The sequence below is a fragment of the Gymnodraco acuticeps genome, unplaced genomic scaffold (assembly GCF_902827175.1).
Source record: "Gymnodraco acuticeps unplaced genomic scaffold, fGymAcu1.1, whole genome shotgun sequence".
NCBI classification, from domain to species: Eukaryota; Metazoa; Chordata; class Actinopteri; order Perciformes; family Bathydraconidae; genus Gymnodraco; species Gymnodraco acuticeps.
The window spans coordinates 2,119,336-2,137,739 of NW_022989748.1; the positions used below are offsets into that span (position 1 = coordinate 2,119,336).

The 18,404-nt window shown below is 43.3% G+C and overlaps 1 protein-coding gene across 2 annotated transcripts; it reads left to right on the plus strand.

Moving 5' to 3' along the window:
• Positions 1 to 1,418: 1,418 nt before the first annotated feature.
• Positions 1,419 to 15,692, plus strand: LOC117554557. Of its 2 annotated transcripts, XR_004570293.1 has the most exons (8): positions 1,419 to 1,576; positions 6,404 to 8,330; positions 8,447 to 8,616; positions 8,703 to 8,926; positions 9,373 to 9,427; positions 9,615 to 9,738; positions 9,846 to 9,946; positions 14,525 to 14,568. XR_004570293.1 is itself a non-coding variant. In XM_034229025.1 (7 exons), exons 2-7 carry the CDS (start codon positions 6,422 to 6,424, stop codon positions 14,736 to 14,738), a joined length of 2,742 nt encoding a protein of 913 aa, XP_034084916.1. In that variant the 5' UTR covers positions 1,421 to 1,576; positions 6,404 to 6,421; the 3' UTR covers positions 14,739 to 15,692. The 2 variants fall into 2 exon arrangements, 1 of the variants encoding a protein (XP_034084916.1); XM_034229025.1 differs by lacking the exon at positions 9,373 to 9,427 and having other exon boundaries at positions 1,421 to 1,576; positions 14,525 to 15,692.
• Positions 15,693 to 18,404: the final 2,712 nt, after the last annotated feature.

Sequence of the window (18,404 nt, forward strand, 5' to 3'; positions counted from 1 at the left end):
ATGGTATCGATCTCTAGTTCCAAGTGTCTTTCAATACAGCATGATGTGTATTTAAAAAATGATCTCTTTTTTAGTAAAAAATAGATGCTAAAGCTGCGGAGCAAACGTGTGATTGACAGGTTGCTACAACAGTGTTGTTTGCTTTTGGTGTTTCCAGTGTTTTGGTTTTCGAACCTTAACCCTTTCACAGTGTATTTTTTGTTAATGGTAAAACATTTCCCGCCTAAAATGTATTTTCCACGTTCAGGTGTATTAGCTCGTGTCTCTTGTGGTTCCAAAAAGGAATAGATGGTGACGTCCAAAATGCTTTACTCTGAAAAAATTATTGTTCGTAACGTATCTGTGACTCTATCCACATTGTGTATACACTCAAAGGCTGCAACCTCACTGTTTTGGTTTAGTGGATTAAGCAGCATGTGGATTTTCAGTGAAAAAGCTCTCATGAGACATTGTACACTACCTGCTAACTCAAAAATGCAGAAATGTTTCAATACACAAATTATGTCACCATCCACCATAATGTATTTCAATGTGAGCTTCACAGGAAGCCTCTGCTCACAGTTAAACCACAATGCAAATGAGCATTGTAAAAAAGAAAAGGACTGTGACGTCATAAATCTGTTCAACAGTCGGTCGGCAATAATGGGTTACAAATGAACAAATCAAGAGTTTGGGGTTAAGATGGCAGCTTCCTTACAGATATGACCATAAAATACAGAATATTACTTTATGCACTAACATCACATGTGCACATCTACAGCACAGAGTTACATAATAGGTCCAGCTGATAACCCTCTAACTCAGAATGCTTCATATTCTAACCCTAAACCCATTTGATGTGCCTAGTTTGACGGTGTAAGTAGCACAGCTTACTGCAAAAAGTCCTACCACAGCAGAATTATACAATCTGAAAGTTGAACCATTGTCAGATAGGAACCTGTTTGTCTTTCTGTTATCCATTAGAAAGATGGCAGAAGGGCTTATTTACACCAACAACGTTTTTTCTGTCAATGACACGGTTGTTGGTTCTTCTATAACTCAGTGGCCAAAAAAGTTTAGGTTCCTGGTTATAAATGTAGGCTGCCATTTAAGATATCAATTTGTTTAAGATAAAACATATGTGTTTTTAAAAAAATGAAATCTTCGCTTCCCACAAGTAGACAGGTTGGAAGTAGCCGATCCTGCTTTGATTCTTAAGATTTAAGTGCTATTTCTTGTGCATTTATTTATTTAAATATATTATAAATTTGCTGTGCTTTCTATGATAATGGTAGTATGTAACTATAGCAAAACAATGCAAATGCTTTGTGAACCTCTGTATTGTAAATGTGCAAACCCTACTTTAAATAATTTTAGTTTCTATTTCCTGCCTCATACTGTCGGATCTTTCTAAAGAGACATAGAGGGAGCGGTAGAGACTGTTGGAAACCCCGCCCATCATTCCCATCTCGCCCAGCAAGTCCCAACAGACAACGAGGCAGATAGGAAGAGTGCCAGAGTCGGATCGGACAGAAAAAGCACAGCATGTTAAGTTTTGATAAAACTCATACTGCTGCAGACACCCCCCGTTGACATCGTAAGTTAATTTTGTTTCAATCCTCTAATACTGTTTTAGCTTTAAAATTGTACTTTAGAATAATCCGTGTGGTCTCCTAAGACGAGCACACTCGTGTTGCCCTTCTCCTGTTCATGATCCATTCTTATGGTTATGTTATGTGATTTATAATGAATGTTTATTTAGTAACACGATATTTCATCCTTGTTCCTATGACCCAAAGCTATAAAAGGATTTCCACAACAATGGTCATTTAAAGTTTAATTCTGGCTTCCAGCCTGAAGGAGGAAGTTCAGAGTCTAGAATGGTTAGTGAGGCACAAGGTGTGGCTGTCACGATCTGTCTTTGTGGTGTTTTGTCTTGTCTAGATCTGTTTTTGGTTTTCTGTCTGCGTTGTGTTTTGTCTTGTTTGGATCTGTCTGTGGTTCCCTGTCGTTAGGTTCCCTGGTGTGTCTGATTACCCGATTGTGTTCACCTGTGGCCCCTGTGTTTTCTCCTCCCTCCTCACCTGTGTCTTGTTTGTGTGATTAGTCTTGTGTGTATTTAAGTTCTGGTTTTTCTGTCTGTCTTTGTCGGTTCGTCTTTCGTTGTTGACTGTGTTCACCGGTGAGTGTTCTGTCTGTCCAAGTTCTATATCGTTATCCTTGAAATAAAGGTATATCAGTTTAATCTGCATTTGGGTCCTGCTTCCTTCGCTCTACCGTGACAGAACGAACCGACCAAGAATGGACCCAGCAGACAGTTTGTACGAGGTGAAGTACAATTTAACATGCTTGAGGAATGACTTTAGATATGCCTCCAGTACTGAAGAGCGGCAGTCAGTTATTTCTGTGGCACACCAGGAGGTAACCTCAAGGCTCTGGTTGAGGGAGTTGCTCCCCGAGTGGGTGGAGGACTTTTTGGGCAGCTTTGAGGTCAAACCTCTTTCCCGGCCTGCTAGCTCCAGGCATGCTAGCCCCTGCCTCCCAATTCCCAACATGACACCATACGTCTCGGTGTGTTCCGTCTGGAGTCAACCTCTGCTTTTCCCCCAGTTCCTGCTCCTGTCCAGGAGCCGTTCTCTGGAACTCTGGCTTATGGAGGTCCACGGAGTATTCAGGCGGCTGCTAAGAGGAGTCGTCGCAAGGCCAGGCTAGCAGCCCGAGCAGCCATGGTTCCGGCTACAGAACCGGCCCACACAGCCATGGTTCCAGACCCAGTTCTGGCCCCAGCAGCCATAGATTCGGCTCCAGAACCAGACCTTACAGCCATGTTTCCGGCTCCAGAACCGGACCTTACAGCCATGTTTCCGGCTTCAGAACCGGACCTTACAGCCATGTTTCCGGCTTCAGAACCGGACCTTACAGCCATGATTCTGGCTTCAATTCCGGCTCCAGAGCCGGCCCATTTAGCCATGTTTCCGGCTCCAGAACCGGACCTTACAGCCATGTTTCCGGCTCCAGAACCGGACCTTACAGCCATGTTTCCGGCTTCAGAACCGGACCTTACAGCCATGATTCTGGCTTCAATTCCGTCTCCAGAGCCGGCCCATTCAGCCATGTTTCCGGCTCCAGAACCGGCCCACACAGCCATGGTTCCAGACCCAGTTCTGGCCCCAGCAGCCATGGATTCGGCTCCAGAACCGGACCTTACAGCCATGTTTCCGGCTCCAGAACCGGACCTTACAGCCATGATTCTGGCTTCAATTCCGGCCCCCGCAGCCATGGTTCCAGACCCAGCTCTTGCCCCAACTGCCATAGTCCCATCTCTGGTCCCCTCTCTAGTCTCTTCTCGAGTTCCCCCTCTAGTCCCTTCCCTAGTCCCTCCTCAGGTCACTTCTCTAGTCCCATCTCCAATCCCCTCTCGAGTCCCCTGTCGAGTCCCCTCTCCAGTCCAATCTCAAGTTCCCTCTCAAGTCCCCTCTCGAGTCTCCTCTCAAGTCACCCCTCCAGTCCCCTCTCCAGTTCCCTCCTCGAGTCCCCTCTCTAGTTCCCCTCTCAAGTCCCCTCTCGAGTTCCCTTCTCTAGTTCCTCCTCTAGTCCCTCCTCAGGTCACTTCTCTAGTCCTTTCTCAAGTCTCTCCTCTCTCCTCTAGTCCCATCTCTAGTCCCATCTCCAGTGCCTCCTTTAGTCCCTTCCCTAGTCCCTTCTCAAATCCCAACTCTAGTCCCCTCTCGAGTTCCCTCTCCAGTCCCCTCTCGAGTTCCCTCTCCAGTCCCCTCTCGAGTTCCCTCTCCAGTCCCAACTCAAGTCCCTACTGAAGTGCCGTTGGAGGTTCCGCTGGGGCTCCTGCCAACTCCATGTTCTGTCCCGTTGGAGGTCCCCCCGACTACTCTCCTGCCGGGGGTCCTGCCAATCCTATGTCCTGTCCCGTTGGGGGTCCCGCCGACTACTCTCCTGCCGGGGGTCCTGCCAACCCCTTGTCCTGTCCCGTTGGAGGTCCCGCCGTCTACTCTCCTGCCGGGGGTCCTGCCAGCCCCTTGTCCTGTCTCGTTGGAGGCCCCGCCGACTACTCTCCTGCCGGGGGTCCTGCCAACCCCTTGTCCTGTCCCGTTGGAGGTCCCGCCATCTACTCTCCTGCCGGGGGTCCTGCCAACCCCTTGTCCTGTTCCGTTGGAGGCCCCGCCATCCTCTGTCTCGCCGGGGGTCCTGCCAATCCCGTGTCCTAGTCCTCTTCCGTGGGGGATCCTGCCGAGGCCTGTCCCACCAGCTCCGGTTCCTGTCCGGCCGACACCGGGTCCTGCCCGGCCTCCGGCGCTGGCCCGTCAGCGCCTTCCTGCCCGGCCCCCTGAGAGCCGCGGTCTTCGCCCTCGAGCCCGGCCCCCTGAGAGCCGTGGTCTTCGCCCTCGAGCCCGGCCCCCTGAGAGCCGCGGTCTTCGCCCTCGATCCCGGTCCTCTGTGAGCCGCGGTCTTCGCCCTCGAGCCCGGCCCCCTGAGAGCCGCGGTCTTCGCCCTCGAACCCGGCCCGCTGTGAGCCGTGGTCTTCGCCCGCGATCCCGGCCCCCTGACTCTTCCTGCCGCTACCTTCGCCCTCATGCTCGGCCGCCCGAGTCCCCCACCTTAGACTCTGCCTTGCCCCCGGGCCGTCCGCCCGAATCCCCCTTTTTGAACTCTGCCTTGCCCCCGGGCCGTCCGCCCGAGATCCCTTCCTGTCCTTCTGCTGTGCCTCTGGGCGGTCAGCTCAGTCCCGTCCTCCTGACCCCCTCCACCCACCCTGGTGGCCTAGTGATACGTCCCTCCTCCGGACCCCCTCCACCCACCCTGCTTGAGGTTTTGGACTTTTGTGTTCTTTTTTTGGGACGTCTGGGATCCGTCCCTTGAGGGGGGGGTACTGTCACGATCTGTCTTTGTGGTGTTTTGTCTTGTCTAGATCTGTTTTGGTTTTCTGTCTGCGTTGTGTTTTGTCTTGTTTGGATCTGTCTGTGGTTCCCTGTCGTTAGTTTCCCTGGTGTCTGATTACCCGATTGTGTTCACCTGTGGCCCCTGTGTTTTCTCCTCCCTCCTCACCTGTGTCTTGTTTGTGTGATTAGTCTTGTGTGTATTTAAGTTCTGGTTTTTCTGTCTGTCTTTGTCGGTTCGTCTTTCGTTGTTGACTGTGTTCACCGGTGAGTGTTCTGTCTGTCCAAGTTCTATATCGTTATCCTTGAAATAAAGGTATATCAGTTTAATCTGCATTTGGGTCCTGCTTCCTTCGCTCTACCGTGACAGAGGCACTCACTCCTCTCAGGTGTTATGACATCTTTATTTGTACAGTGTTGTATGTAGTAATGTAGACGGCTTCTGACTGAGTTCCCTCAAGTTAAAGGATCTATATCTCCCTAAATGTCGTGTTGGTAAAGGCCCTGTCACACTGTCCCGAAATTGACACCCGATGGACACACGAATATGGAATTGTGAATTTCGCACGATGATGGCCCCGAACCACACACGAAGGCAACATTTACATTACTTTTAAGACATACAACTGCAATGAAAGTACTAAAAACAATTGTGTTACAGTACTATGATACTGTACTGATATCTTCAGACTTTGTTCTTTACTTTATCCGTCGTTATATGTAGAAAATATTACGTTTTCTCCGTAATGTTGTTTCCATAACAACAACAACTTCCTGTCAACTGTCCTTCAAAATAATATATTATATCCTTTTTAGTTTCACAGAACACAAATTGGGTTATTTACATAATTTTGTTGTGCAATAAAACAACCCGATGGACACACGATAAAGGAAATGTTCAAATTCGGCTGTGATCGTAGCAACATCGGGCCATTCGTGAGGGCATCTTAAGCCTTCGTATGACCGCTGGTGGAGTTTCTCAGGCTCCGGCAGCAACTTCGTGAGTGGTGGCAAAATCTTTGGCATGCCAAAAAATTGCCGAAGGACCTTGCGAAGGTTCATTTTCGTGTTGAATTCGTGTGTCAATTGTGCCCTTCGTAAGGCCATCGTGAGGGCATCGTGTTATCATCGGTGCCATCGGGCATTCGCCCCGATCAGAGTGAGGGCGAATGCCCGATGGCACCGAAGATGACACGATTTGACAAGATGTCCTCACGAGTGCCTTACGAAGTTGCCGCTCACTAAGTTGCTGCCGGAGCCTGAGAAACTCCACCGGCGGTCATACGATGGCTTAAGATGCCCTCACGAATGGCCCGATGTTGCTACGATCACAGCCGAATTTGAACATTTCCTTTATCGTGTGTCCATCAGGTGTCAATTTCGGGACAGTGTGACAGGGCCTTAAACGGAATATCGTTTTGAAAGCATTCTATAATCACACGCTAAAATGTTAAAAGTAATGTTTGTCAACAATTTAAAGTGGCACCAAATATTGGAACAGTAACATCATAGTTTTGTCTTTTTTGTCACAGGTACCTTGAAACCAAGAAATGAATATCATTACACAGCTGGATATGCCACCCCCCCCAACCGAAACACATCTTATAATAAAGAGTATTATTAACAACAACCTCCAGAAGCTCAAAGAATTAGTAAAGGAAACCAACATTGATGTACTTTACCCATGCAAAGAAGTTAATGACTATATAACTCCACTGGTAGCTGCTGTTGTAAATCACAATGCAGATATTTTGACATTCCTTTTGCATCAGGGTGCTGACCCAAACGAGGTTTCCACTAACGGCTTTACACCTCTGCATTATGTATCACTATCCAAAGCACCAGCTATTTTCGTAGAGAAACTGCTTGAAGCCAAAGCTAATCCAAATGGAACGTATCCAATGTTTAACCCTCTGCAAACTGCTGCCATCCATGATAGGGACGATGTCTTCAGACTTCTCCTTTTAGCTGGTGCAATGATAACGTCGTTACCTGGGGCTGAAGATAAATGTCACGATGAAAAAATATCTCAGATGATTCATGACCTTGCATCGAGGGGAGATGAATTGTGCTCCAAAATCAGATATTTCCTAGATATGGAATTTGCTGTGTCAGAAAAAACACCTGAAGAAGTGTTCAAAACGTTTGACAGTCACATGCTGTTGGAGGATCCTCAGACCCATCTGACAATGATTGAAGGACTTTTTAATGTAACTGGGCTAGATGCAGAAAAATACAAGCTGCTAAGTATCAAATGGCTGAAGGACACTGGAAATCTTGACCCCTACATTGCAGATGCCGTCAGTCGCTTTCCAAACATTCCCCAGGACTATGTTGAAATGTCAATTGCCACTTTACATGCAGTCTTTTGCACTCTTGAAGATATACCAAATGAGCAAGCTTTGGATATAATTTCCCAACTACTGAACCAGTTTAGCTCAAAAGAGAGTCCTGATATATGGGAAGCTGTTTTGCTCGCACTATATGTGATAACACAGAAAACAAAAGGCACAAATAGCTGGGATCAGAATTTTCTTGAGAAGATATGCAAGACAATCTCTCCTTTTGTAGAGAGCCGAAACACCTTGGACATAAGACTTCTCACATACGGCACATTCGCAAACTTACTTTCAGTTAAACATGCAACCAGCATCTTTGCATCAGTGGGGATAACTTCAGTGCCTGAGGACATACTGATGTCTGCAAAAATGAAAGCAAATGAGAAGCTGAAAGAAGTGCTTAAGCAACTGAACGATCTTCTCAGCAAGCCAAGCATGGACTCTGAGGACTCCACAGTCTTACCTGAATCCAAAAAGAAGAAGAAAAAGAAGAAGAAAAACAAGGAACAGACAGAAAAGCAAGAAGAACCAAATGATGAAGTTTGCACTGCTTCATCTAATCCAACAGTAGGCCCTGTTTTGGAGTCCACTTCAAATGAGAAGCCATTCCATGTCCAAACTACTAAATCAATGCCACGCAGATGGGTACAAAGCAGCGTGAGGTGGAGAAAAAGGTTAGAGAAGCTTGTGAGTACTGATGAAAGTGAGGAAACCAGAATAGGGAGCATGATATATGTGGATAAGGAAGAATTCTGCATAGCACAGGGAAGCAATGGCACTGATGTCTTCTTGGGGCTGAGAGATGATGGCACTGAAGTTGCTATTAAGAAAATGTATAAACGCAACTATCCATTGCTAAAGTGTGAAGAAGAATTTCTACGACTTCCGGCTCTTGATCATCCATTCATTGTGAGATACATTGACCAATCACACGATAAACACTTTGGATATCTTGTTCTTCAACTGTGTGAATACACTTTGAAAGAACACATTGAAACTCATGATGATGATGGCCTGAGAAAGAAACTTGTCTCTCAGGTTCTCGAGGGTCTAAGTGTTCTTCATTGTCAAGCACGTCCCATTCTCCACCGGGACCTCAAACCACAGAATGTTCTGATTGGTAAGATACGTTTACAATACAATTAAATAATGAAAATAAATTCCCGAAACATATTTATTTTTAAAGCTCTGTCAAAAATATTGTTCCTGATTTTGTTTTCCTGATTTGTCTTTCAGATGTAAAGGGGAGGGCGCGATTAGCTGATTTTGGCATCAGTAGACGGTTACCCAAAGGCCAAACAACTTATCGCACAGACAAAGCAGGAACAAGATGCTGGATGGCCAAGGAGACTTTATCAGAAAAGGACAACACTAAGATAGGGTACAAGTCAAACTCTGACATACAGGTCAGTCGTTCTGCTACACAAATGTTATTGGTCACTATGTGTACAATTACTTCCTCAATTGCTTAAATGTTGCATTTATTCTTAAGGTGGCAGGGATGCTGATTTATTATGTCCTCTCTGGAGGACACCATCCTTTCGGAGATATATCCCATAAATGTGAGAACAACATTGATGAAGGGAACTACACTTTGGACCATGTTCAGGACGTGTTGGCAAAAGACCTCATTGAGTGGATGATTGATGCAGAACCAAAGACCAGACCTAAAGTGGAAGAATGCTTGAAACATCCCTTCTTCAGAGACACGGACTGGTAACATCACTTTAAACATAGCCAATTGGTTGTGATTCATTAAACTAGTTTGCTGTTGTTATTAGGGATGTAAAGATACCAAAAACTCACGGTACGATAATATCACGATAAAAAGTTTCCAGGTAGAAGCTGGGATGTTTGGGCGTTTGCAATATCCCCTGCTGTGGAAAAAACTCTCTTGCTTGGTACTGATGTTGCTGGGACAGAGAGATATGCTATGGCCATGGGTGACAGCAGTGGGTAAAACTGTGCATTGTCTCTCCACCACTTCAAAAACAATACCGTTTTTGCCAAGAAGGTGAGGATTGACAGGGCGAGATATAAATATACTGTTGGTACTTGTCAATGTCTCTAGGTATGTATCCAGCCCTGTAAATACGATGTCCTTTTGTGTTATCTGTTGTTTTATGTTCATGTTGTAACCTTCTTGTTGCCATGTTGGACAGGTCTCCCTTGAAAAAGAGATCGATGATCTCAATGGAACCATCTGGTTAAATAAAGGTTTAAAATTATTTATTTTTTTTTAAAATCGCAGTAGATTTTGTCAGTCTCACGACGGTATTGAGACATCTGTTTACCGCGATATCGCGATATTCGATATATCATTACATCCCTAGTTATTATTTATCTTTTCTATAAATCGTATAAATCTTTTCTAAATAGTCTAAAAAACATTTGTATTTTTCAGGAAAATCGAATACTTGAGAAAGATAGGAAACAGGGAGGAGGTAAAGAACTGTCGAAATGCTGACCAGGAATTAATTTATTCGCTGGAGAAATGTGCTGGATCCTTCAAACAGTGGAAAGATAAGGTGACTGCAACAGAAGTTTTATTCTCTTTTTGAATCCAAAAATGTATCCTTACCACCACTTTTTACAAAGTACACTTATAACTAACTAACATTTGTTTTGATCACAGTTTCCACCAGAGTTGCTTCAGAAGATGGAAGGCAAGAAGAAACCCTACCCTGAGAACACGTTGGGATTACTGCGCTGCATACGAAACCTCCATGAGCACTAGTACGTAAAGTCACACTGAATTAAAAATGATTATTCAAACCAACAAGGATAGCACATTATTCAGGGTTTTGCCTAGACCGGTTAACAGGGTCGCGTTCCCTATTTTCGGCATTGCGCCGTTATACCAAAACGCAGATTTTCCCCGTAAAATGTTAAAGTGATGTCAGAGAACAATATTTCTGTACGTCAAAAAACTGTATAATTCCTAAAAATAGATATGAAAGTCATGTCAAAGCTGTGTTTTTACGGAGCGGCGTCATCTTGTTGCGTCATGTTCTTGCGAGAAGTGATATTGTATATATACAGTGGAGGAAATAAGTATTTGATCCCCTGCAGACTTTGTAAATTTACCCATTTTGCATTTAACTGTGGGAAATAAGTATTTGATTCCCTTGCAAAACATGTTTTAGTACTTGGTGGAGAAACCCTTGTTGGACACACAGAGGTCAGACACTTCTTGTAGTTGGTCACCAGGTCTGTGAACATCTCAGGAAGGATTTTGGTCCAGTCCTGAAGATCCTCTCCAAATCCTTAAGGTGTTGAGGCTGATGCTTGGCATCTCGAAGCTTCAGCTCCCTCCAAAGATTTTCTATGGGATTAAGGTCCGGAGACTGGCCAGGCCCCTCCATCACCTAAATGTTCTTCTTATTTGGCCACTCCTATGTTGCCATGGCGATATGTTCAGGTTTACGGAGCGTCCACACTACAGCTTCAAAAAAAGCTTGGAGCTGGGCGTGTCTGAAGCTTGGGGGTGTTATTCAAGCAACGTGACCAACAACCAATCACATGAATCTCCCGACCCGACATACAAAGCAAAAATCCCCGGGGATTTTATGGGAGCAATATATATATAAACTCCCCAAACAGGCCGCTATGCTACCCACAATTCAGTTCGGCGAAAAAAAGCGGCAACGTGACGTCACCCCATTCAAAGTGAATGGGCAGATTGAAGCTGTCGACGCTGCAGACGCTGTAGTGTGGACGGGCCGTTATTGTCCTGATGGAAGACACCTCCATGACCCATTTTCAGTGTCCTGGCTGAGGGAAGGAAGCTATCGGCCAATATTTTTACAGTACATGTCCCCGTACATCCTCTCCTCGATGCAGGGTCGTCCTGTCCCCTTAGCAGAGAAACACCCCCAAAGCTTAATGTTTCCACCTCCTTGATGGTGGGGATGGTGTTCTTGGGGTTATAGTCAGCATCTCTCTTCCTCCAAACACGGGGTGTCGAGATTATGCCAAAGATCAACATTTTGGTCTCATCTGACCACATCATCTTCTCCCAAGCCTTCTCTGAATCATTCAGATGTTCATTGGCACATTTCAGACAGGCCGTTCATGTTATTCTTGAGCAGGGGACCTTGCAGGATTTGATCCATTATGGTGTAGTGTGTTACCAATAGTTTTCTTGGTGACTGTGGTCCCAGCTACTTTGAGATCATTAACAAGTTTCTCCTGTGTAGTTCTTGGATGATACCTGCACCTTTTTCATGGTCATCAATACCCCACAGGGTGAGATCTTGTGTGGAGCCCCAGACCGAGGGCAATTGATGCTAATTTTGTGTTACTTCCATTTACAAACACACATTATTCTTATGAATAATCGCAACAACAGTTGTCTCCTTCTCCCCAAGCTGCTTTCTGATGGTCTTGTAACCAATCCCAGCCTAGAGCAGGTCTACAATCATGTCTCTGAGGTCCTTAGACAGCTCTTTGGTCTTGCCCATGGTGGAGAGGTTGGAATCTGATTGATTTATTCTGTGGACAGGTGTCTTTTATACAGGTAACAAGTTGATATTAGGAGTATTAGACTTATTTAACCGGTCTCTGGGAGCCAGAATCCTTGTTTGTTGCAAGGGGATCAAATACTTATTTCCCACAGTTAAATGCAAATACATTTGTATCTTTTATATAATGTCAATTTCTGGATTTTCTTTTTGATATTCTTACTCTCACTGTTTATATAAACCTACCATTACAATTATAGACTGTTAATGTATTTGTAAGTGGGCATACTTACAATATCTGCAGGGGCTCAAATGCTTATTTCCCCCACTGTACAAGATCAACGCCACAGTATTGCCCTCATACTATATTTTTCTAGAGAAAACCCTACTATTTAATACTGAGACCAAGTTATGATTCAGCATTTTAGATTATAACTGTTCACCTACTGAAATAAAAGATCAAGTAGATGTTCTGCAGCGTATCCCGACTATCACCTCAGTCCGTTACAAGTTACTGCTCTCTGACCCGATATCCTGGCACACTATTGAATATAACTCAAAATACACTGTAAATATTGTCAGTTGGGTATCAAACTAAAAGTGTGAAAATAAGATTGGAACGTGTGTTATCAGTAGGCTAAAGCTAACATTAGGAGTTCAAAAGAATGTAAGGTAGTTAGCTAGCTAGCTAATGTTTTGTTAAATAGTATGGCAAACATTCTTCATTCTCTAAACTTTGCCGGACGAATGTACACAGCATAATAAAAACCCTTGTAGGCATCTAGCAAATCAACAGAAGGGAAGCATTGTAGATCAACCAGAGATGTTCACAAGTCTTTTTTTGCAAGTCAAGTCTCAAGTCTTTGGTCACGAGTCCAAGTCAAGTCTCAAGTCTTTGTGGGGTGAGACTTGATCAAGTCTCAAGTCTTTGTGGGGTGAGACTTGATCAAGTCTCAAGTCTTTGGTCACGAGTCCAAGTCAAGTCTCAAGTCTCTAAAAAATAAAAGTCTCATGTCTCTTCTGGTTGTAATAAGCCTTCTATTGTCTGCTGCTATCCAGTCTGTTAAGAATACTGCACAGCTATATCTAATAAATTCAAAGCATTTACTGTATTATTATCACTCCTATATCTATTAGCATACAGTATCAGTACTGATTAGTTGTTTGTTATATGATCACTTTAAACAGGCTATTGCAATGCAATATGAGGAAAAACATCACACTTTAGCTAAATGCAAACAACTTATAAGCAAAACACTTCAGAATCAGAAATCAGTATCACAAATACTTTATTAATCCCCCGCAGGGAAACTGTGTTAAAAGTACTTAAAAGTATACATTTTTTCTGTGCCATTTGCAACTAAAAAACTATTGCTGCAATATTATCTGAAATATACTGAACTGGTGATATTAAAACATGACCTGTTCCAAAAGAGATATCTACCATTAACACCATTTACCAGCCAAATGCTGGTAAATCATGCAAGTGGCTGGTACTGTATGTTGCACGCACCAGCCAAAAATAACAATGGCAATCTATTGAGTGGCTGGTAACATTTCAACATTCACTAGGCTAGCCATTTGGCCAGTGGACAAACATGTTAACATTTGACCTCTGCAACCGTATTGTTTAATTACACTGGGTCTCTAATTACATATTTTAAGTCTCCTATAAATAAACATATTCCTCTATCCTCTCACTCAAACCCAGTGTAATGGTAACCTGATAAACCTGTAACATTAACGTTATGTGGTCAACAATAAACCTGTAACCTGCCTATAAACCGACAGATGTATTTATGTATGTAACTATGTCTTTTTCTACGTTTAACGTTAGCCAGTAGATGGTGGCAGCGGAACGTAATGATTAACGTTACCGACCTTTTGTATGTCATGTCAAGAGTTGGATGTCAACGCCACTCAACGCAAACAAGTGTGACAAGCAAACATTCACTCATCTTTTCAAATATTCAGTTACAAAGCTAGGAGCAAGCTAAGTTAACATTATATAGCTGATGCTGAGCTAAACATGTTTGCTAACCGTCCATATGCATTAATGTGACTGACCTCTCCGGGTGAGTTTTTCAAGTGCCTGATGAAATTTGACGTTGTTGCACCAGCATCCTTGATTTTAATATTGCAGACTTTGCAGTGTGCGCTCCTTTTGTTGGTGCCGCCGGCGTTTTGTTCGAAGTTTTTTATAGTTGAACCTAATTACAAGCGGTACAGCTGCAGGTGTGCCGCCGGTCGCCATGGTGTGACCATGATGTTAATGTTAATGTTAAAGGTGGGGTAGGTAAGTTTGAGAAACCGGCTCGAGATACACTTTTTGTTATATTCCATGGAATGCTCTTAACATCCCGATAGCCGGCCCGGCTAAAGTAACTGGATGGCCTACCTGCCTGTCAGCCTTGCATCGGGGCACAAACTTATCTCGTGCCCTCATTAGTCATGTGCGCGTTCGTGTGTGTTGGAGGAGGGGTTCTGTGATGAAGTGGCAGATTTTCTCCGGTTGACGTTTGTGTATTTTCAAATTCTGGCGATCTCGAGCTGGTTTCTCAAACTTACCTACCCCACCTTTAATACGCCAAAAATAGAAAACACAATGATTGTTCACGAGTCCCAAAACACGAGTTCAAGTCGAGTCCGAAGTCTTTTGAGCAGGAGTCCAAGTCAAGTCTGAAGTCTCTGTGTGTGCGACTTAAGTGCGACTCGAGTCCGAGTCACAAACTCGAGTCCCCATCTCTGAGATCAACTATGATAGAACAACCAAGCAGCACTGATGTAAATAGAATATGCTTCTTCTCACCTCATAACTTTGAGGTAAAATCGTTCCTTTTTTTGTTTGCAGTGAGGTTGATGCGGCTCAAGTTGATGTGATGGAGATATATCCTGACCTCTTCGGCTGTGTTTACAAGTTCGCGAAGACCCAAGGATGGAATTCAGAGACCCCGTTGAAGGAAATGTTCCTTAGAGTAAACATCAGCACCAGCTTTACATCCACAAGCCCTGAGGAGCCTCTGTCTGTCCCCGTACAAGAGTCTCAACCCAGCGACTTGAAGTGAAGAAACACTTGAGACTCTTGTAAGGAGTCAGAGAATAAAAGTACAAGCAATTCTGATGTAATAGTTTTTAACTGATACTGTATAGTGTCCAATCTGAATACGCCTGAAAGGCTTTGTGTGTGCATTGTTCATAGTAACTATTTTCCAAAGGCTGATAGTATGTAGATGTATGTAGATCATAAGATACTGTAGTTCAATTTTGGGAACTTTCCCCTCCATTTCTTTTTTTAAATCACTTTTTTAAAACATTATTATGATGAACTATACTACCTGTATTTGCAACATATATTTTTGTATGGCTTCAGTCTAGTTACTTTACAAATGATTATACACAAGGCATAATGATAAATACAAACATTAGGAAATTGAAAATGTTAAACCACTGAATTAGCTGCATCTCAAATTAATACTTTTTGATGCATCGATATTGCCAGTATAGTACCTGAAACTGACACACTTCTATATTTTAATTTGTTACTATAGTTTATTTTTATTTTCACATTTAGATTTTAGAATGTTTTATTCTTTTGTATTACCATGTATTTGCTATAATATGTTTTGGGAGCAGAAAGTGAGGAGTTGATGTAATGAACTCTGAAATATATCATCCTATGTTGATTTCTTTGGGACAGTTAGTGTTTTGAGTGATTTTATTTTTTTAGATGTTCTTGTCCATCCTGTCAGAAGGATGGTGAGGAATGAAGTAGCATTCATTCTGTTTTTTGAGGATACTGAATGTTGACTTACAGGCTACAAAGTATACAGTGTACAAATCGACGACAATTCCAGTACCTGTAGTTCACAAACTAGACTGTAGCTTTGTTTTTAGAGAAAACCTCAGAAGTCTAAACTTCAACAACGTGCTCCATTGGTGTTGGTATGATTCTGTTTTAATCTTACTGACTGTAAAATAAATGTATCTGTTGAGTATCAAAATAAATGTATAACATCTGATTTGATGATTTTCCTTATGTTTGTATTTGGGATAAGGCTCAGTGAAATATGGTTTTAACCACAGACCTCTCAGCTTCTCCTTTTTACTGATGAGTGCATGTATGAACTTTAACCGAGTCTCCAGGTGTTAAACTATCCATAAAGTTATCTGTAAAATTCTGCATAAAAGGTTCATGTGCGATATAGATTTCTGAATTTCTAACCTAACAACATACATGTAATCCTTTGTGCAAATCATGTGTGTGTGTGTGTGTGTGTGTGTGTGTGTGTGTGTGTGTGTGTGTGTGTGTGTGTGTGTGTGTGTGTGTGTGTGTGTGTGTGTGTGTGTGTGTGTGTGTGTGTGTGTGTGTGTGTGTGAGAGATTCGTATGGGCTCAGAACAGTCTCATAATACACACATGCACACAGAAGGATTCACACTTGTATTTCCGGATCCACACTTGTGTTTTTCAATGTACACACAAATGTGTTCCGTTTCATATACATGTAAATACAATTCAAATACAGAAAAAAGTCTTACATATGTATTTTTGATCCACACATTTGTTTTCCGTTTAACCTCTTAAATCCCCTGAACCTGCAAACACAAACCGCTTTCTGTGCACAGATCGCTGTGCATTCGTGTGTGGGTTTTTTGAGACTCCCCTGACGATCAGCCGATTCGTACTTGTAATTTGTTCTATCTATAGCCAATCAGATGTCTCCTCAATTCTAAGCCAATCACATGAGTGCGCCCCCACGAGGGTAGATTTCTTGCGTTCATGACGTAGCGCTTCATGTACGCATTTTTGCGCGTTCGGGAGCTGACAGGCACAGGCGCTAATGTCAGGACACCTCCACTCTCAGTACAGCGCCACTTTCCGAACAGGAAATGCACGCAATTACAAGCCTTTATATTATTAAGGCACCGCGCCACTTTCCGAACCATTGATGAATGCTTGTGTACACAAAAACGGCAGGCAAAACCGTTTTAAATGTGTGTTTCCTGTGTGGCGAATACAGCTGCTTTATTTATGTCTGTATGAAGTTGTTGTGAGTGTGGAGGGAGCAGCTACAGGTTAGCTTAGCCTAATCGATCAGTGCACTACGAAGCCAGTGCTAGACAGTGAACTGTCAACGGGGGGAGCGGAGCCCCGCCGGTCATTATCGGCCGATATTCACTCTTAATAGTTTGATCGGTGCTCTCTATAAAGGCCGATCAGGAGAGCTGGATCTGATCGATATGGACATAAACGCGAGTGAAGTATACCCGGCCGCGAGAGAGAGATCAGATCAGCTGCTGAGTCTGACGGAGACACGCAGCTCTGCATAATCACCTGATGCTCCGCCCTCTATTTAGCGAGCTGACCGGACAGCGCAAAATGCGTATATGAAGCGCTACGTCATGAACGCAAGAAATCATACCCTCGTGGGGGCGCGCTCATGTGATTGGCTTAGAATGAAGGAGACATCTGATTGGCTATAGAGAACCGCAGTGACGCGTCGTAAAACCCGGAAGTAAGTTAGCATTTTTAGCACATCCGGTTCCTTCGTCAAAAAGCAATGCATTTTCTCCATAGGGTTTTGGAAAATAGCTCGAAATAAGGTCTGTGTTTGACACAAATTTAAGAGATAAATCACGTTTTGTTCTAAGACATTAAATACATCAGCAGTGACCCCACTGGTGATTTTTGAAGAGTTTACGTGTCTGAAAAACGATGGTTGTTACCGAGTGGCTGAAGGACTACAGAAATTGTCGAGGCCGTTGTACGTCATTACTCCTAACACGTAAACACTCCCGCTAAGTTTGTTTTCCCCTGTGTTCTGCTTGAAAGCAAGTACCTGCCTATCTTTAGTATCTGTATATCTATATCTGACCATTAGAATCTGTATTTTTGAAATTGTCGTTTTTAACACCGTAGTTTTACAAATTATAGAATAATTAATTACCAGTGTTTTCCAATTTTACTCGGCAGTTCGTTTCATTAGCTAACTTTAGCTAAAGCTAGCGCTACTAGTTAGCGCTACTAGTTAGCGCTACTAGTTAGCGCTACTAGTTAGCGCTACTAGTTAGCGCTACTAGTTAGCGCTACTAGTTAGCGCTACTAGTTAGCGCTACTAGTTAGCGCTACTAGTTAGCGCTACTAGTTAGCGCTACTAGTTAGCGCTACTAGTTAGCTAACGCAATGGGTTGTTGCTTTGTTCCGGGTTGCAGCCACAGGTCTTTGCATGAAACGTGCTCGTTCTATCGTTTCCCGGCCAATGTTTTCCAAAGGAGAGTCTGGATTCATACATTTGTGTCCATGTCACGGTGAAATGTAAATGATGGGTAGTGACTGTATCGCCGTTTTAGAGATGGCGCTGCTGAAAAGACCGCAACATAAGTAAAGATAATGAATACATCCTATTAAAACCTGTGTGGCTTATAATATAAGTCTAATTAGTACAAGCAGCATAACGTTTCACCATGTAACAGCATAACAGCATAACGTTTCACCAGATTGTAGTCAGGGAAATCAGTTTGACATATTGAACTAATAACAAATCACCGGCTGGTAGAGAACTCTCTGCTCCATAGCTTCTCTTGGACGTAAAATCACATGTACATTTTACATTTATATTCAATTTAATATTCCATCCCTCACATACTTTTGTATATATAATAACTTATATTTTGTTTTTCTTGTTATGCTGCTGCAACACAAACATTTCCCAAATTGGGATCAATACAGTA